At 38.8% G+C, this 20939-nt stretch overlaps 1 protein-coding gene across 2 annotated transcripts in view; it reads right to left on the bottom strand.

The window, feature by feature from the left end:
• The window catches only part of alpha-Catr (alpha-catenin related), a 157382-nt gene that overhangs the window by 8535 nt on the left and 127908 nt on the right, over window positions 1-20939 (bottom strand). Inside the window, exons 2-11 of one of the 2 annotated variants that reach the window (XM_089866402.1) lie at window positions 3941-4130; window positions 3612-3820; window positions 3263-3472; window positions 2725-3201; window positions 2270-2608; window positions 2004-2192; window positions 1778-1828; window positions 1407-1667; window positions 412-534; window positions 240-323 (exon numbers count right to left, since the gene is read on the bottom strand). In XM_089866402.1, coding sequence (XP_089722528.1) covers window positions 240-323; window positions 412-534; window positions 1407-1667; window positions 1778-1828; window positions 2004-2192; window positions 2270-2608; window positions 2725-3201; window positions 3263-3472; window positions 3612-3820; window positions 3941-4130 — 2133 coding nt within the window. The remainder of the gene's footprint in view (window positions 1-239; window positions 324-411; window positions 535-1406; window positions 1668-1777; window positions 1829-2003; window positions 2193-2269; window positions 2609-2724; window positions 3202-3262; window positions 3473-3611; window positions 3821-3940; window positions 4131-20939) is intronic. The other variant, XM_089866403.1, reaches the window with a different exon arrangement.

Genomic DNA, 20939 nt, shown 5'->3' with positions numbered 1-20939 from the left:
TGCGCAAGACGATATAAAAATGTGCATCCGCAATTAGTAAATTAGATGATGTTAAGTGCAGTGATTACTAAATGTTAAACACCACCACTACTACAACAAACAACAAAGAACCGCGCTTGCAAATGCCGCAAAACAAAAATAATTCAAACCAAAACTTAGATATGGAATTATAGTTTAGTTGCAGTTAAGCTCTTAAGTGTTGGTTTGAAGCAATAAAAAAATGGTTTTCATGTACTCACTTTCGTTGCACAAACTAGGCAGGTAGTCACTACTTTAGATATCACGTTCATTAAATTTTTCGTTTCTTGAATCACATTATCCACCTTTAAAAACATCAAAAAACCAAACGTCATTAAAAACCAACACTAGAGTTCAAAGGTTAAACAATAACCAGGGTTTTACTTCTCTTACTTTCGTGAAAGTGGCTGCTTTACCAACTGTAGGATTTTTCACCGTGAACTGTAGCTGCTGGACGAAGGTTGGAACCTTATCCAAATATTCTAAAAGCTCTTTTTTCTGTTGACCACCAGGAACCTTAATAAAAACGCCAGAAAACAGACTTAGTCATTTACGTTAAGCCTTGGCTGTTTATTTGGGGGAACTGATTACGAGGTTTCAACTCCAAAAAAAGTCTTTTTCACGATTACTCATATGATCAAAATAGGCCTAATTATTCAGTAAAAACTATAACTAAAAATTACTTTGCTAATTACAAAGTAATTCAATTACCTAAAGGAGACAAAAGTGGATTGGGATAACAGATCTAAATCGCGCCAACGCCTATAACCAAAAATTGCGCTAAAACCGGCAGCGCATGCGCAGGAGTTGATATTTACATAGTCCACGCGATCGCGCGCTCACTGTCACGGACATAATATTTTAAAATAGCGATCTTTAATCTTGAAGGAGAGAATAATGGAGTGGAAACCCCCATACCTACAGCGTTGCCTTTGTACCCCCACCTACGGCACCATAGTTCTCCCATCATCCCCAGCGGTTAGGTAGGGTCGTGCCGGACGAAATTGTAAAGGACGCTCCCTCTATCTCAAAAATAGAAGCTAGTTCTCATTCAAATAAAATGGCGCTACGCGGCAGCACTTAGCAATCGCCTACGGAAAGGTAGGGGCGTGCGCGAGGTACACTGGGAGAGATATGGTGCCGCAGGTCGCCCATCATCATTTCCAATCCATCTGACTCCCTTATCCCTGCTTTAATGTGTAATTCCTATTTATTTATTTAAAAATTAATTAAAAATTTAATAAACTCTGGTCAAGCTCTATTATTACTTTAAATAATTATTAATTTAAAGATAAATTAGGCCTATTAAGGGAACATGTTATTAAAAATAACTTATTACTTTCCTTAATTAACAGACAAACACTAAATTAATTCAAGTGCTGACTTACCTGGTAAGAGAATTGCCTAACAAGTTTATAAAGTTTATTGGCATCTTCCGCGAAGAATTCCGCTTGAGTGAAGAGGTCCTGCGTCGTTTTCAGTTCCCCTTCACCCCTGGTAAACTGGTACATGGAGAACGCCATCTGCGACATGGCTTTGGCCTTCCGAACAATATCATTCTCCGTTTCGGGCCATTTTTCCGTCTCGGCATCCATTTCCGAAGTTAAAAGCTTCATTTCGAGGCCTAATTTCGCTATTTTGGCTTGTTCCTATTGAACAAAGGAATACAAGAAAACACTTGAATCCCTCTACAGAAACGTTTGATAATAGAGAAAGATAATTGGGGCAATAGCGGACGTTATAATTAACATTTTCTCACCTCCACATCTAGTTTAACAGGCTTCATTGGTTTTTGCGTTGTGCCGTGGCGCTAGTTTTATTTAAAACAGAACAGAAAGCGGCGATAAGTTTTAAGCGAAAAAGCTTTAATTACGACGTTAAGAAACACGATAGTTTATTTGTTAATTAAGATTGTAGACAATAGCGTGCTGCGATGTAGCTTATAAATAAAGGTGATGGTTAAAATATAGTTAAGGCTCACTTACCCCTGGCCTTGGTAAAGACATATAGACCGGTTTGTCAGGTATTCTCCCTCTACAAAGCTCGGCTACTTCTCTGGACAAAGAAAGAACGTCAGAGACCAAAGATTGCCACACTTCTAAAAAGACGTCCAAATTTTCTTTCGCTATTTTGCTCGTCGAGTGTAGACATAATGTTTGACAAGCGCTTAAAACCTTAATACGTTTCGCAATCGAAATCAGTTGATAATTGTATAGGCGACAATAGACAGACTGACGTCATCATCTCTTACCTGACTTCCGTACACTTTGAGACAATACTCGGTATTTTTCGACGAAACTTGTAATGATTCTGAGCTAGCTACGTGATGAAGGAGTTTGCAAACTTCTTGCACGTGATCGGCTACTTCTAAAAAGCGTTCGGTGTATTCTTGCAACCGTGACTGGTCTCCGGCTAAAGCGGCATTTCTTAGCCTGCTAAGAACGTCGACTTCGTCTAACGCCCGGGCCAATTCGTCGGCCTGAACTAAGGCCGTGTCTTGAAGCTGTTGTTTCAAATCCTTACTGGCACGCAGCGTTTGTAAGATGGCCGATTCGAGGTCTTCGTTGGGCGACAAGGAGCCAGCCTGATCCTGCAAAATGTTAATATCCCAAAAGGGGGAAAGCAAATTAAAGGAAAAAAAGGCCAGTTCCAACAAAATGGAACGAGTCTCCGAAGGCGATGAAGGGGAGGAAATGGACGACTCACCAGGCCAATGCCTATCCTGAGCAACTGGTTTAATTCTAAGCGGGCTCGATCGCATAAGAGCAAAATATTTTCCCTGTGTTCGTGACTCGTGTAAGCGGAATCTGTAAAATCTTGCGTCCTCTCGACGACAGCGTTTAAGGCACCAGTCAGGCGATCCCGGTCACCGGGACCCACCAAGGTCATGCGGGTCATCTCCACCAAATCCTCGAATTTCTTCAGGGCGTTGTGAACGGTCAGGCACTGGTCCAACTCCTCCAGTCGCCAAGCGGCCGTCGAATTCGATCTTCCTTGCCGACAAGAACCCACTCCCATCGGGTTGTTGCTTCTCCTGGATTCGCTATTGGCGGCCGCCGCTAATTCGGGGATAACTCCGTCCTTGACGACGTAATGGACCAGGTCCATGGCTCGCCTCATTTGCAGGAAGATCGTGTCTCTGTTTTCCCTAGCCGTTTCGCATTCCGGATGACGTAGACATGCCTGAGGACGCGTTGAAAAAGTACTTTGAAGACTGTTCGAATGAACTTCTTCCTTTCCTTACCTTGGAAGAAGTTAATAACATCATGGTCGACCTTTCTAAAATTTGTCTAGCCGCTGCTATTTGAGCTCTACGCCGTTCGTCTTTCAAATCGTTTTGTCTATCGCCGGATAAATGAGCTAACTCGACCATCTCCGTACCGAATTGACTAAAGGCTTTTACGAATTCCGTGAAATTGGCTACATTTTCTAAACGATTTAAACTAATTGCCACCTGCAAAAGGACCCAATCAATAGATTAGGATTGAATGGGACTTTCCTAGTCTTAGTTTCCCAATTTATTTATTTATCTATAAAGGTCGTCAACCAAAACCCAATTTTATTGAAAGATAATTAACCCAAGGATGACATACCCTATCTTTGGCGCTAAGTAATTGTTTGACAACTACGGTGTCAGCCAAGAGTAGTACTTTGGTGACGGAGGAAAGCAGTCCTTTGGCGGCTCGAACCATTTGACTTTTATCAGCGCCCGCCGCCCGGTTCATCTGACCACTGGCTATTAACTCTTCGCTGCCCATCCCCATTTGGTGTTGCGAGAAACAAAGTTGTTCTATCAGGGCGCCTTTAAAGAAGACAAGTGTTCCCCCTCTCTTCGTTAATTTTGACAAGCTATTGGCCCATTTTATAAACCTTCTTTGAAGGTGAAGGTGAAGGGGGAAGAGGATATTGGGTCGATACTTACCAGCGGCTCGAGCGTCTTTACAAGCCTCGTACATATCGACTTTGATCTCTGGATTGTCATCGGCGATGGCTTCACCGACAGACACGAACCTCTCGACGGCGAGATTGACCCCTTGACCTACTCGGACCACTGCCCGAGCTGTTTTCTCCGATTTCATGGATTTATCTTTGGCATTCACCAACGTTGTTATCTGCAAAACACCGAAAAGAAAAGATAGGGTTAAAATTCGGAATTTTTAATTTTAAAAATTTTGCATAATATTTTGGTATTATCCTATAGATTTTATTACTAAAGTGAAGAGATTTAAATGAGAAAGACCGTATCATCAATTTAGGTTTAAATTTCATTAAAAACATAATTAGACTTGCCAATTTATGCAAATGTGGGCGTAAAATATAATATACACAAAATTATATCTATGAAAATTTTCTTGAAATGACATAATTAAGGACCATTAACTATACACTCAATTTCCTTTAATTATAAATCTAATTTAACCGCAGAAAAAATTCATTTATAAATCCTTAGGATTATTCCTACCTACAAAAACGTTTCGTAGCTGCAATGCGGTAGCCTTATTACAACTAATCATTAAAGGGTATAATTTCGCAATTATTATGAGAAAAGAGGCAGATGGAAGTTACGAACGGGTTAAGGGCAGAAAAAAAAATGTATAAAAACCTTTCGTACTATATAAAAACAACAATGGTTTGCGTGTGTTAAATGATTATTCCGCATGAAATGTGTCGTTCCTAGGTATATACAGGGTGTTTCTGATCATAAGTCTGCATACCATAAATTAAGGGGAATATTCTTTTTGGGAAATCGATTTTGACTATAGAAAATGTATAACTTCTGTCTATCTCCATTTTGTTTACAACAAGGGACACTCTTTCAAATCGAGTTAAGATTGGTCAAAGTATTTTACGGATGACCCCTTAAATTTAATTAAGAAACTGATTTAGACAATGATTTCTAATTTAATTAATTAAGGGGTCATCCCTAAAACACTCAAATCAAATCATAACTCGATTTGAAACAGTGTCCTTTGTGGCAAAATGGAGATAGAAGTTTCTAGAAATTTTCGATTCAAAATCGATTTCCCAAAGAACATCCCCCTTAATTTATGGTATGCAGACTTATAAGAAACACCCTGTATATGCCTACGTCTATTAAAATAACTTTCAACACGATAACGAAAAGCTTAGAAAAATCATCCAGAAGAATGAGTAAGAAGTTCCAGATATTTCCTTTTTTCCTTTTCTTTTTTTTTTTGCTGTAGAATTAATTCGATATTCAACGAGTTTCTTAAGTCGGAAACCCGAAACAACTTTCAATCTTGAGAGAGAGAAGAAAAGAAAAGAAAAAAAAGCTGATAATCGCCTCAAAGCGTGTTCTACGATAATTTTGAAAAACGATACTGCGATGTCAAGTCAAATATTAGTCTACTCTTTTCATGGGGCACACTTAAATATGTTCCTTATCTTATGATGTAATTGGTACAGAGAGAGGAGAGAGAGAGAGAGAGAAAATGAAAAGAGTAATATTTACTTTGAACAAAAAAAAATGAAGAAGATAGAGGTTCTAGTGTCTATTATACTATAGTAGAACCCTTCCTTGGAATGAGTGAAGTTAAACATAGAAACCAAAAAATTGGTTGGGAAAATGTACCTATTCTAAGGTACGTGTGGGGGGATAGACCTTTAAAATCGTACCACAATTAAGATTGAAAATGGTTAATTAATTTAATTAAGTTGGGTCTTTGTAATATTGATCTACAAACATCTACGTTTTAGCTCAATAAATTTAAAACAAATTAATTATAGAGCCAAGAAGACCTTATAAATCCCACTAAAATCACCACAAATTGTAAATTTTAATCTACATTTTTGTTAATATTGACTACATAATTTAGGCTAACAAAACTTCAATTGAAACTTAGTGCCAAGGCATAATTTAAAACCCCACTCAACAGTCTCACTCAAAACGGTAATTTTAATAGATCTATTTGACAAAGAACAAAATATTTAACAAATTTTCAAATTCCACCGCAATTATTGCAAACAACAAAAAATATATACATATTTAACGAATTTCGTAATTTCGATTTCTGTCAGGTTTAATATACTTCTTTAGGTTATACAGTATGTCGAAAAATACCTTAAAAATAGTTCTTCTTATAGCGTATAGGGCAAAAAGGAATGAGACCTTATTATTTTATAAAGTCTCATAAAACCGATTAGAGAAGGCGCACGTGCGCCCCCTTGCTGCATCACGATGGCCGGATTTTATGGAAATTAGCTCGAATTAAAAGTCGACGCACGCTTAGGGCTCATTTAATCCGGAGTTGCCATTAAACTGGCAATTAGAAACGCTACTAACAAACCCGAAAACGATTTTCCCCTTGGGGATAAAAAGGCGTTTATATATATACGTAAACGATGCTATAATCGAGTCCAATATGCGCTGTAAAAGATCCCATTCCAAGCATTTCATAGCCCCAGCTCTTCATTTCCGGATTATGCAAAGACCGGAGTTTTGCCGCACCATTAACGTAATAATGTCGATTCTGGTATCAAATTAGCCCTTCAACCCTCCCCCCTTATAAACCAGTCTCTCGGATACAAGTACACATCTAACCATAAGATTATAAATGATATGTTCCATAAGTATGACACTACTTATACTTCGTAATGCTACTGAGAGACTTACAACTCGAGATAACTAGTTCGAGAACGACGGAAGCGAGAATTGAAGTCCTACACTCGGTGGTGGTTAATTTTGCAGGACCAAGTTCCATCTAGGTCCTATTTAGTCTGAACTTACTAAGCCTTTGACAGCGCCTCACCAGGCGTACTTCGCTTTACCCTGAATCTATGACCTACTTCAATCGTCACTTCATGACAAGCTCCAGTTTGTAACCAGAGATTAACAAACTTATGGAAGGAACACATCTTATTAACTTATGGTATAATTTAATGACATTTCAGCTCAATTAAATTTGAAAATTTTCTTTAAATAATTATTACTTTCTCTAGGCCTAGACTAATTTCTAAAGATAATTATGATATTCCCTGAGATATTTCCTTTAAATCAAAAAATTCCCTGATTTTCCCTAACTCTTCCCTGCATATATTAACACCCCACAAATAGTAACAACGCCTTCCAAGAAAATCAGAAATAATATTGACGGATACAATTCTTATATCAAAACGTCCCCAGATATAACACACAAGTTTCCATCGTCATAAAATGGTGACGTATATGCCGAAACTTTCCTGGAAGCGCAAGAGAAAAATTGAAGATGGGGAAGTAAGGGAGTAAGGGAAAAGGATGTTCCTAGAATTCCCAATTGAATTAAGGCGGATGGGAAATTTGTTTCTCTCTCTCCATTTCATCCTTAGGCCTTAAGGCTCAATATACAAGAGAAATGAAACGATAAGAATTCCGAACTCGTCTTGAACCAATGAAAAAATAATAAATAAAATTCGAAACAACGTGAAGAAAAAACAACATAACGCCAGTGGTGAAAAAACACCATGAGAAAAAATATATCGTCTAAGGATCTTTTCGTATAGATCCTGAGTCCTGACGCGAGGGGGTATAGACGCTCTGAATCTCTGAGTTCAAAAGAGTTCAACTTTGGCAGTGCATTGAGTTCAAAGACTTCGGAACGCACAGTTCAGCTATGACAGTGCATTGAGTTCAAGACATATTGTACACCTGAGTTCTCAAGTGTCTACCCCCTCGTCCTGACGCACATGCAGTTTTTAGTTTTGCAACTAAACAAAAGATCTTTAATTTTCTTTCTTTTTTCGTTTTGAAAATGATGATTTTGAGCTCGCCTGTGCATTGGAGATTTCCCAGCAATTCCCTCGATATTGTTTCAATGTATCGTTTCTTGAATATTTACTTTTAGTTAAATAGCGTTACCACCGATTTTTGATTTGAAAATATTCTGATTTTCCAGGTTTTCCCTAAATATCTAAAGAAATTTTTCTAGACAAATTTAAATTTTACCTGGTTTTCCCCGAGTCATTTTTAATAAATATGTACTTTTATTTGCAGAAAAAAAACCCATTAACTGATATAAATATACAGTGTGTTTCTGGTAAGTCTGCCATAAATTAATTAAGGGGGGGGGGTGTTCTTTGGGAAATCTATTTTGAGTAGAAAATGTAACTTCTATCTACCTCCATTTTGCCCTAAGGGCCCCTGTTCTCGAGTTATGATTGGATTTTGAGTGTTTTAGGGATGACTCCTTAATTAAAAAATATATAACAATTGCCTAAATCAGTTTCTTAATTAAATTTAAGGGGTCATCCGTAAAATACATTGACCAAAAAACAGTGTCCCTTGTGGTAAAATTGAGATAGAAGATACATTTTCAATGTCAAAATCGATTTCCCAAAGAACATCCCCTTCTTAATTTATGCCATCAGACTTATCAGAAACACCCTGTATACATGTACTAGTAAAAAACTATGGTCCGTAAAAGTCAAAGGAATATAAAAGATGGAAAGATGGTTCGGCTCCGGGAAGACTGAGTTTTTTCGACATACATATATATTTTTCCTTCTTAACCCTTTTCCCATATAACATAACTCGATGTCTTTGTCGGCTAAACTAAGCGCGAGTAAAATATAAGAAAGAAAAAACGGCCTCCAAAGACGAATGATTTTTGACCAAAGATATATATGCGTCAACGACAAGGCATCTCGTACCTCCCCTCTCCCTTCACACTTTCCTATGAAGATCAAAAGTAGATTAACCTGATGTTATCAAATAAAGGGTTGACCAAAGGGGAAGTTTCCAATTATTGAGTTAAAAATAATATAATTATAGCTCCTAGTTGAAACCACCAAAGTATTTGATTAAAAGGTGAGATCAGAGCATTTTACGGATGACCCCGTTAAATTTAATAACGAAACTGAAGGGCGATGATTATATATAATTTAATTAAGGGGTCATCCCTAAAATACTCAAATCAAATCATAACTCGAAAACAGTGTCCCTTGTGGCCAACAAAATGTCATAGATAGAAGTTACATTTTCAACTCAAAATCGATTTCCCAAAGAACATCCCCCTTAATGTTTTCAGACTTATCAGAAACGCCCTGTATACCCCAAGTAATATCACCCGCTTCACAGATACACCTAACGCCTAGACTCCATAAAGTGAGTTTACAATAAGAGAAACATTCTTTATCTTGATTACTTCGGTCTAATCTACTTCTTTCGCCCATAAGAAGCGTGTATAGAAAGATTGCGAGAGCATCACCCTCCATCAGGCTGACAAATTTGTCTTTTTTCTTTAAAACCTTCCCAACAAGAAGAGTCCCTGGACATAAAATATGGCGAGAATTTTTATATCTCCCCCCTCCTCTGTTCGCCAACTCGAACATCACTCCTTTTGATCTTATATTACATCAATTTAAAAGTATATTTTATGATGGTCATATAAAACGTGGACGGCCACTCAAGTGTCTGGTCGGTCAAAACAGGCAGGCTTAATACAGAATGGCTGGGCTATTTGAGGATAGCCAATACCTTAGATAAAAACCAGGTTGGTTTCCCATATCTCATCACATTAACTGAACTAACGATGTAGAATAAATAATTCTAAAACACAATCAAGATTAACTCAAATTAGTTTTGAATGTAAATTTAAAAATTTTAATTCTCTGTTGTGTTAATATTGGGTCAAATCAAATAGCTAAACAACGCTGTGGCCTCATAGCAAATTTTAGAATTAATAGCGCTATATATTCTCCTATACTAGGCTAAAACGTGCAGTTCAATATAATTCTAGTACACTTTTAAACTTTTGAAATATTTTATTTTATAAGAAGAAAAGTTTTAGAGGAAAGCCAGCATTAAGGGGTTTAGTTCTCATGCATTTTAAATACTACCCCTGTAGAAATGTTGGACTTGCAATACACCAACGTATAAGGGTGAAGCTCGTATCCAGGGGCCATTGGATTTCGATAAACATCAAGTTTTCTCTCATATACATAATCATGGACTTTATATAACTTTCAAGACTACTTTGAAATTAATTAATTTAGGCCTATTACATATTTTTGCACGTGGATAAAGAGCACGTGCAATTTTCCAATCCTCAAGATATAAGATCCATGATTTGCTTTCGATCAGCCTTTGATGAAACTGATTTTAAATTGAATATCATATTGCTTATGGTCTCTTGAACATTCTGAACGACATGAATATAGAATACTACAACTATCTTGTAGAACTATTTATGCATGCAAAATTTATCCCAGATTATTCAAATTTAAGCAAATAGAGAGAGGGAGAAAGAGAGAGAGAAAGTTTAAAAGAATCTCGTTAAATTTGCATAATAATACGGGCGAACTTAAGTTCCTATAAAAAAGGAAGTAAAATTCGGAGTAAATTAAAATTTGACAATACCGCGCTTGAAAGAATTTTCTTTTTCAATTCACCAAATTTTTTTATAGACATAATCGGTGGTAAATATCTTCTAAAGATTAAACCTCAATTTAAAATTGAATTTAATTATAAAGTAGGTAAAATCTAAAATGAAACACAGGTAACTTTTATATTTTGAAGTCAATTTTGAAAATAGGTTTCGGGGAAATTTTTAAAGTTAAAATTCAACGAAAGAAAAAAATTTAATTCGAACATGGCATTTTTTGTTTTATATTAAAAATAATTGCCAGGAAAAAATGAATCTCTGACCTCAAAGACGGTTTTGAGTCGTCACAGACCTATAAAATGTCCTTAATTAAAAATATAATTATGGAAATTGGTCGCTTCAGAGCGTTAGTGAATTCAAACCAACCCCAAAAATAGCCACGACAATTTCATAAATTCGAAAGCAAAAATATCTTGAAAAGTCGCGGCTCTTTGTGACATCAAAAAATAAAATCAATATTCCTGATAACTACCCTACACCTGACCCGAATCACCTTCACATACCCCTGCCACCGAAGCAGTCAAAATCCGGCAAAGTTTCCTAAATTCCCATTCCATATATTTCAATTCAATCTGAAATATGGAAGAAATGTATCAAATCTCAAAGAATTTTTATTATATCTCTCCCAACTGAACTAAAGTTGAAACTGGACCATCTCATTCGTTCCTGGACCAATTCTGGGGTCCAGTTTCATCCGAACAGATAGAAAAGAATACGGAAAGATTCAATAGAAAGTATGGATGTCTAAAGTTCCCAGCCAACCAGATGCTAGATTGAAAGTTAGCCCGGCAGATTTTTTTTTTCTTTTAGTATATATAGGTACAAGAGAAATTGGATTCTGAAAGTTGAATCTTATTTATTTCCAGCAGCAAAGTCTCAAAGACTCAGTTGGCAAGCTCATAATAGAAGAGCAAAATTCAATTTAAAAGTGAAGGAAAAACTGAGGTACAAGAAACTGGTAATGAAAAATTGAAACGTTTCCAGCCGCGCGGCGTTACCTTGGAGAAATCAGTGAGAAAAGGTGGTGGTATCTTCTATAATTTTGACGAAAATTGTCTTTAACTGAAAGGGGAAGAGCGTTCAGTGAGACTAACCATACTAACCGGTTCTTGATAGTATCTACATGAGAATGCCATCCACAGGTGGATCATTGCGCATGGATCAACTGACGTTTAGACTTAATTAAGATTAAAATTTGAAAAAAATTGTAGTTAAGTTTGAAGGGGACCCCCTCTTGGATTAAATCCTGAACTAAAAAGCACCTGTGGTACCTCCCTGGAATGAATTTCTCCCGCTAATGGTCAGGTGGTAGTCACGTGTTCAAAACGTAATATATTACACGTGAGCGTCCCCTGGCTATTTTAAGGCACGTGATCCTTTATTATTTTTGCGAAAGAAAAAAAACCCCATGGGAAGAAATTCCTATGGGTATCATTTATTGTTTTATAAGTCTATAACATATAAGGGTGTAATTTTCTTCTTCTTCATGGGGCAGACGTTCAGCACTGGCTGAAGGCGAAGTTATTCCCTCCCTTGACATCATTTTCCTTTCTAGTTCATTGTCGATAAGGATCCCCCTGGGGTTTCTAAACTGCGGGGGTTTCTCCCTCCAATTAGCTGACAAGCAGACCCCCTTCTATATCTATCTTTCATATCCAGACCTCTCTAGCTCTCTCCCCCCCTCTCTCTCTCTCTCCGGCAGGGTTCGTACAACTTCAAGAAAACTGATTTTCCTGACATTTCCGGTTTTTCCCCATATATTTCCAGGTGCAAGGTCACCTAGTAACTACAGAAGTGGTTTTTTTTGGAGTAATAACTATGGGATTGGTTATTTACTCACACTTACTCTAGCCTCATGAGTTTCCCCGAATTTTCCATGAATTTTACTAAAAAAATATAAATTTCCCTTATGTTTTCATGAATTTTATTAAAAAAATATAAATTTCCCTGAGGTTTCCATGAATCTTACTTAAATATTATAAATTTCCCTGAGGGTTCCATGAATCTTACTTAAATATTATAAATTTCCCAGAGGTTTTAATGAATTTTACTAAAAAATTATAAATTTCCCTGATGTTTTCCTGAATTTTACTAGAAAATTATGAATTTCTCTGAGGTTTCCATAAATTTAACTCAACTAGCTCTCTCTGAATTTTTACTCAACAATTTATTTCCTTGTCATTTCAAGTTCTCCAGCTTTACCAGGTTTGTATAAACCCTGGTCTCTCTCTTTGCTCTTTTGATCATACTAGCTTCTCTAATTCTTGGAAGGGAAAAAAAATATTGAATGATTCTTGGAAAGACTGAATGAATTCACTTTACAGTCCCCCCTCCCCAAAAAAGTTGGATCATTTTGAAAATATATAAGGGGAAAAAATTTCTTCGATTTTGTCATCATCAAAACGACTTTAATATACGAATAAAAAATAAATTTAAGGAATTTTTCCCAAGTCAAATACGTTGACGATATAAAAGAAATTTATTAACCCCCCCCCAAAAAAAATTCAGGCATCTTGCGTTATGACGTTATAGTGTCTGTATTTGACAGGATTATTTTTATGTCATTAAAAACGGCGCGTAAAAAAATGATGCACGTGCAAGATTGGCGCGAAACGACTCCAAATCTTTGCTAAGCCTAATTTGAAACTCATTAAAAAAAAAATAGGCCCTATTTTTTCTTACGAAGAACTGTCCGTCTCGAAATTTATGAATCGTAGGTAGATTGATATTTATCTTTATCAATCGATTCCCAAAATGGCTTTGCATGCTGGCCTCGTTCGTCTTTAATTGGGCTTGGGATTTTGATTGGGGAAATCTATCGGCCTATAGCTAGAATCGACAAAGTCATCGATGTATATCATAAGGTTATCAAACCATTGATAGGTTAAGGTCAATAGGATATTGGTTTTGATTAGGTATCTGTTGAGTTATGAAGTCGACACATTTACTAATTTCTAAGTTTATTTAAGTTACATTAAATACATGATAAGATAATATCTAGTCAGCCTTATCGGCTCACGCGTCGTAGTACTCTGCCCCGTTATTATCGCAGTGGGTTCTATTTATAGGTCGTTATCGGCATATGGGTTAAAGTTCACTATATTAGAATACATAGTCACATACTAGGAATACTTATCCCCCAACATCACTTTCCCCCCTTTTTTTTTTTTTTTTTTTTTATAAACCTAATCTATCTGGTGGTTTGTGTGGTCTTGTACTTCTTCGTAGCCGTTGTCGAACGATGGGTGAGTGTTGATGTGATAGCTGGTTTGAATCGTGTGTGTTGTCCTCAGTCGTGGTGACATCCGGTAGTGTCGGCTGTATGGGCGCTGCTGTTGGGCATCCTTCGACTGGCTTAGGTGACAATGTTTGTTGTTGAGGGCTTGCCGATGATGTTGCATGTTGCGGAGTGGTTGTGGGCGATAAGTTGTTGCGTTGGCCAAGGCTTGGCGTGACTGATGTTTGCTTTCGGTTTTGCCTAGTATGTTGTTGACCCTGACTGGCCGGAGCTGTTATCGATCGTCTGAAGTTAATCGTCGGGTAGAAGGTGATGGTTCGATGTGGGCGGACCGCTTGAGGAACTCCTGCGTGAACTCCTGCGTTTTCTCGTCCTCTGTTCGCATTAAAAGTTTGATTATTCGGCTGCGTATGTTCTGAAGTTCTAGGCACAGCATCAGTTTGAAATCGAATTTGGTTCTTGTGTCTTCTAATAATTCCGTCCGTCGTTTCTATCTCGTACATCGTTTTTCCCAGTTCTTTAACAATCGTGCCATCAATCCATTTATGACCTCGTCCGTAATTTCTTGCTGTGACTGTCCGTCTCTTCAATACATTCTTGTCCTGGTTTGAAGCGTGCTTGGGGTGGAATAGATCCAATCTGGTCCTGAGTGTCCTGTTTAACATGTTTTCTGCCGGGGATTTTCCACCATTGACGGGCGTTCTGCGGTAATTTAGCAAAAATCGTGACATCCTTAGCATAAGTGATCCTTCTTTGTATTTGTCGAGTCCTTGCCCAACCAGCTCCGTTTCTGCTGATGATCCGCCGGTTATCTTACGTAACGTTGTTTTAACAGTTCTTACGGATCTTTCTGCTTGGCCATTGGATGCTGGATGATAAGGGGCAATAGTTAAATGTTCAATTCCGTTCGCTCTCGTGAATTCTTGAAATTCGGCGCTTGTAAAACAGGTTGCGTTGTCGCTTATTAGCTTTGGCATGATCCCGAATCTTGTCATATGTTGCCGAAGGCAAGTGATTACGGTAGATGATGTTGTATCCTTCGTAATATCCACTTCTATCCATTTTGAGAAGGCGTCCACCGTAATAAGTAAGTATTTGCCTTCAACTGGACCGGCGAAGTCGATGTGGACTCTTTGCCAAGGTTGAGTTTCAGATGGCCACGGTGAGTACTTTTTGGGTGGCATCGGTGCTTGTTCCCGACATGTTTTGCAGTGCCGGGATATGTTCTCCAAGTCTCCGTCTATTCCCGGCCACCATACTTTGGAACGTGCTAATTCTTTCATTGATCTCACTCCCTGATGAGTGCTGTGTAATTCCTTCATGATATCGTCTCTCAAACCTTCCGGCACAATTACTTTGTTTCCAATCAGTAGAACATCGTCCGCTATCGAAATCTCGTATCTTCGTTGATAGTATCTCCGTGTTTTCAGCCTGATATTGGACTTGTTTGTGGGCCAACCGTCTCTAGTATACAACATGACTTCCTGCAGGATGTTGTCTTTAAGAGTTGCTTCTTTCATCTTGATGATGTCTATGGGACCGTCTTGTCCTGCTCGTAAGAGTAGTACTAACTCCGTTGGAATGGGTGGTTCAAATTCTGGTTGTTTTACTGGCAGGCGACTAAGAGCGTCGGCATTATTGTGCATGGATCCTTGCTTGTACTTGATATTGTAATTGTATCCGGACAAGAGTAATGCCCACCTCTGGATCCTAGCGGCTGCCATGGGCGGTACTTGTCGGTCCTCCGAGAATATCACCACTAAAGGTTTGTGGTCGGTGATAAGCGTAAATTTCTTTCCAAGTAGATAGTCTCTGAATCGGACGACTCCGTATACAATGGCCAGGGCTTCTCTTTCTATTTGTGGATATTTTCGTTCGGCTGCAGATAGAGACCTCGAAGCGAAGGCTATTGGACGTTCCTCGTTGTCAATTACATGTGAAATTACGGCTCCGAGACCCACAGGTGAAGCGTCGCAGGCCAATATTACTTCTTTTTCTGGATCGAAGTGTACTAACATGTCAGACGCTTGGATCGCTTCTTTGGCGCTGTTGAAAGTGTCTTGATGAATTTTCTTCCATTCCCACTTTGTAGATTTGTTCAGTAACTCGTATAAGGGTGCCAGAAGTGTCGACGAATCCGGTATAAATCTTGAGTAATAGTTTATCAGGCCCAAGAAAGATCGTAGTCCATGTAGTGATACCGGTGCGGGTGCCTTTTTTATAGCGTCTAATTTTCCTTCTTGGGGATGGAGGCCCGTTGAATCCAGTCGATAACCCAGGAAGTCGATAGTGGTCTTTAGGAACTGGCATTTGTCCTTGTTAAGTTTCACCCCGGCTTCCTGAAGAGTTGTCAATATCTTGTCTAGCTTCCGGTTGTGATCGTCCACGTCTTTTCCTCCCACGATGTTGTCGTCTTGGAAGGGTAGACAGGATGGATGATCCTGTAGTATGGTCTCCATATGTCGTTGGAATATCGCGGACGCCGACGATATGCCAAAGGGTAGTCGATTATACTGGAAGAGCCCTTTGGTGGTGTTTATTACGACGTGTTTCTTTGATTCCTCGGCCAGTTCCAGTTGGTTATAGGCGTTGCGTAAGTCCAATCTTGAGAAGACGGTGCATCCCGCTAGTTTAGCGAAAATGTCCTCTATTCTCGGTAAGGGGTACTTTTCCGTGTCAATCATTTTGTTCGTGGTTATTTTAAAATCTCCGCATATCCGGATCTCCTTGTTGGGCTTCATGATTGGTACGATGGGCGTCGCCGATTCTGCGTAAGGTATAGGCGAAATTATGCCGTTATCGCGTAGTTTCAGTAGTTCAGCTTCTACTCCGTCTTTCAAGTGGTACGGTAGTGAGCGCGCTTTAAAGAATCGAGGTCTTGAGTCCTTTCTGATATGGAGTTTGACTTTGACATCCTTGATGCATCCCATGCCTGGGGAGAAAAGAGCTTCATGTTTTCGTAAGATCTCCGGTAATCCTGGGCTGGGGTCGGATATGTGTCTGATGTGATGTTCCGGTCTTGGGATGATATTAAAGCTGGAGAATATCCATTGTCTGCCTATGAGTGTTGGTCCGCGGCCTTCGTAGACAAGTACTGGGAGTTGTAAGATGTTCTCTTCGTAAGTGACTGGAACCACTGCTTGTCCTTTTATTTTCACCGAGTGCCCAGTGAATGAGGAAAGGCTTGCTGATGGTGGTTGTAGATTGGTTAATTGTGGTATTCTTGACTGTATTTCCTCGGATATGAGGGTGTACGCAGAGCCTGTGTCCAGTTCAAAACTGACGTTGGTGTCGTATATCTTGCACGATATCATTATAGGGCGTATTACGGCGTCCTTGTCGAGCTGGTTATTTGTGGCGATTTGTCCAACGTAAAAAACGTCATATTCGGGTGATCTATCGGCCATGCGGTTTTCTGCCCGGTTGGCGATGTCGTGGTCGATCTCTGCCTGAATGTGATGAGTGCGTGCCTGATCATAACGTTGTTTGTTGGAATTGGTAGCATTAGGTCTGGCGTATTGTCGGCATGCTGACGCTATGTGGCCTCTTTTGCCACAAGTATAACACTCGGCATCCATAAATGGGCAATCTCCGTCTAAGTGTCTTGTAGTGTTGCAGCGACTGCAGAACTTGTTTCTTGATTGGGCAAGGTCTTTCCGTGACTGGCGCGATGTTGATGTCGGGTAAGACCTTTCAGATGTGTAATTACCATTCCTTGGCCGTTGATATGTTTTAGCGAGCGATGTTGACTGGTTAGGTCGTCTTTGAAGACTGGATAGTCGATGAACTTGATCTGTATCCATACGGCTATGACTGTTGATGGCCTGTGATTCCCGTTCGATTGTTTCGATGGACAACGCTTTGTCGACGGCTTTTTCAAACGTAACGTTGGGTATCTCCAATAATTGACGCTGAACAGGATCATTGTTAATGCCCGCGATGAACTTGTCCCTCAGCATTAGGTCCAGGGTTGCTCCGAAATTACAAAACTCTGTCATTTTACGTATGGCTGCAACGAACGACGACACCGATTCCCCTATCATGCGATCTCGTCGATAGAACTTGACCCGCTCCACTATTTCCAGCGGCGCCGGATCGTAATGTTTGGCTAGAACTTGCTTCAGTTGCACATATGACTTGTCCGTGAGCTTTTCTGGTGCTATCAGATTTCTCAGTAGAATATATGTGTCTGAGCCTACTACCGTTAACAGGGTGGCTCGCTGTAACTCTAAGACCTCTGTGTTGTCATCTTCAGGGTTCGTTGATGTTTTGATTTTATGAGCGAGAAAGTACTGGTCCAGACGTTCGGCGTAAATGGTCCATTGATCAACCGACGGATTGAAAGGTGGGAATTGGCCAGCTTGGGCGGACATGATGACTGTCGAACGTAGTAGAGTGACTGGGCGGGTATTGCACTGCGGTATGAGTCTCGTCTGTTTATGTTTTCCTTGAGATGCTGATCATCTCGCCTCCGTCGCCATTTGTTGAGTTATGAAGTCGACACATTTACTAATTTCTAAGTTTATTTAAGTTACATTAAATACATGATAAGATAATATCTAGTCAGCCTTATCGGCTCACGCGTCGTAGTACTCTGCCCCGTTATTATCGCAGTGGGTTCTATTTATAGGTCGTTATCGGCATATGGGTTAAAGTTCACTATATTAGAATACATAGTCACATACTAGGAATACTTATCCCCCAACAGTATCCTTGGGATGTACAACGCGTCATGGAGGGTATGAGTCAAGAACTATATTTTGAAGTAGTAACGGTACTATTTCCTGAAGTAGTGATGGGGCAATGTCACGTGACTGAGACTCGGCGGATAGATACAACGAAAATGCCGATTCCCATTAATACCAATGCACTGATAACGCAACAAAATTCACGCCACGCATGCCCAGTAGAGCTTAATTTAATGGAAGATAAGCTTAATACATAAGATAAGCCCATGCATTACGCTTTGAACATCCATCCCTAGTCCCTACTTATGCAATACAGGGTTATGAGGTTATCTACGCGAATTGCATTGGTAGTCCGCATAGAGAAGATTAGGATCGCTATATTAGGGTGTTCCATGCCAGTAATCGGGCGGGCGCCTTTCCATGCCTGAGTTTTCCCGCAAATTACCCGTGATATCTATATATATACTAAATTAAGTCCAACTGTCACCACACACACAAAAACCTTATATAACTCCCGGAGTCCCGATATCCCATCCAATATCGAATCCTATTACCGGTCTAGAGCAATGCAATTCACGATAAAAACGGATTAAAGGGAGAATTCATGTCGAAATGTAATGTTCCATGACACAAACGGAAGTTTCCGATGTAAAAAAATGGGTAGGCAATTATTAGTAACCCCACATACAAGGGGTTGATACATTGCCATCTGTCTCTGCATACAAAAACCCTACAGCGCAGGCGCCAAAAACCGACATGGAAGGCAGAGTTTCACCCCCTTTTAAGTTACATACATCGAAATAGTCTACTCTCACAGAATCTATATTGATTTTACTCTTTATTTTTCTCTCTCTACTGATTCATTTTAGTTTCTCTTTAAAGGTTGTACCGATAAAGAAGTCGGGTCGCCACCCCCTCCCTGGACTGGTTTTTTTCTGGCACCCTGTCGCGACTGGACTCGGAAGTGTCGTCACCTAAATAAAGCATGGCATGCCTGGTCCCTCCCCCTCAAGATCGTAAAGAATGTCAATCGGATATATATCGATTTTTCTGTCAAGTTTGGACAAACTATTAGCTGAAAGAATATAAAAAATAATAAATAACCTTCCACCCAATCCAATCTTTATAAGTACTCTAGACTTTCACGGAACCACATTACGTTTACCAAATCAAAATAAACAAAAAGAAAAAATAAGAAAATAAATATATATAACCAAAGGTAAATAATAATAACTTAAAGTGAGCGGTTAGTTAGTTAATGAAAGCCTTCCATGGTGTCGCACATTTTCTCTCTAGCTTATTTAGTCGACCAATCAGCAACGTTCTACTTTAATATTACGTTATAGAATTTTAGGATTTTGAGACGTTACAATATTTTTCCCATCTTAGACTAGTAACAAAGGCATCAGATGGTGCACGTCAAGACATTTTTATTAGTTTTCGGGCCGCCATTTTTAAATATGGCGTCAAATCTAATTTCCCCATACTTTCTATTAAATTTATTTGCCATTGATACTATTCCACGTCAATATCCACCTTTCGATCAATGAATGGAATTACAGTAGGACGGACAGCTTTTTGAAAAAAATCGTTATAAAATTCCAATCCCATAAGCCTTTCTCCGTATTAAACATATCCCTTCGGAGAAACTTTTAATACTTTACTAAAGAGCTTGCTGTTTGACAGAGATAGCCAAGTTAGCCCCACAACACCCTATGTATGCCCAGGGAGCCTCACGATGATATGAAAGCTGAGCTCAAAGGCCTGTCTCTCCCCAAGTATATCCAAAAAGGTCCCGGATTTTCTAATCGGAGTAAAGGATGTTATTGATTAAAACAGGATCCTAAACCAGCGCAAGTAAATTAAATCGGAAGTTATGAAAGCGGAATTAAGAAGCCTTCAAATTTGGTGGGTAGGTAGTCAAGTCAGTAGTTGGAAAAATTACCTAGAATAGCTTACAATTTAAAATTTTCAAACAAATTTATAAATATTTTCCATGACTTTTTAAAAAAAATCCTGGAGATTTTAAATACCTTACAGGTTCCTTTCAAAACAAATTTTACTTTGGTGACATTTCCATGAAGGTTTTATACTCCATTACATTCCATAACCTTTGACCTTGTTCAATTTGAACGTTATTTTAAAAGTTGACAACACTGAGTCTCACAACCTTTCAAAATTCATTCGTCAATAGTTTTTCAAATCAACAAGATTTTTCAAAATAATAAAAAAAAATTACATAACCACTTGATAACTTCCTCTTAATTTACTTCCGGTTTCAAGCAAATATTAACGAATGAGAAAGCTGGCTCAAAAACTCGGGATCAATTTTAACTTGGCATTAACTGAATGGTTTAAGAGAGGGTCCCCCGCCTTCCATAGTATTGCCAACCAAAGCTGACAGCTTTGTATTATATATTTGGGAGGGTTACCTGGCGATGATACCCAACCCACTTAGTTTCGACCCTCCGTATTTATAACTTGGCAATAACGGAAATTAGATTATGATGGGAAGTCCCTTTTAATTTCCTAATTGCCCTTCCACTATAGTCTTACCTAATAAAGAATAATTCATAAAAAAATATATATTAAAAATCAATATTAGATTTAATAGGA

Source organism: Phalangium opilio, unplaced genomic scaffold (assembly GCF_054372755.1).
Source record: "Phalangium opilio isolate 3A_F unplaced genomic scaffold, DU_Popi_V2 ptg000017l_1, whole genome shotgun sequence".
NCBI classification, from domain to species: Eukaryota; Metazoa; Arthropoda; class Arachnida; order Opiliones; family Phalangiidae; genus Phalangium; species Phalangium opilio.
The sequence above is the reverse complement of the archived record's forward strand: the minus strand, read 5'-3'. Positions and strand labels throughout refer to the sequence as shown.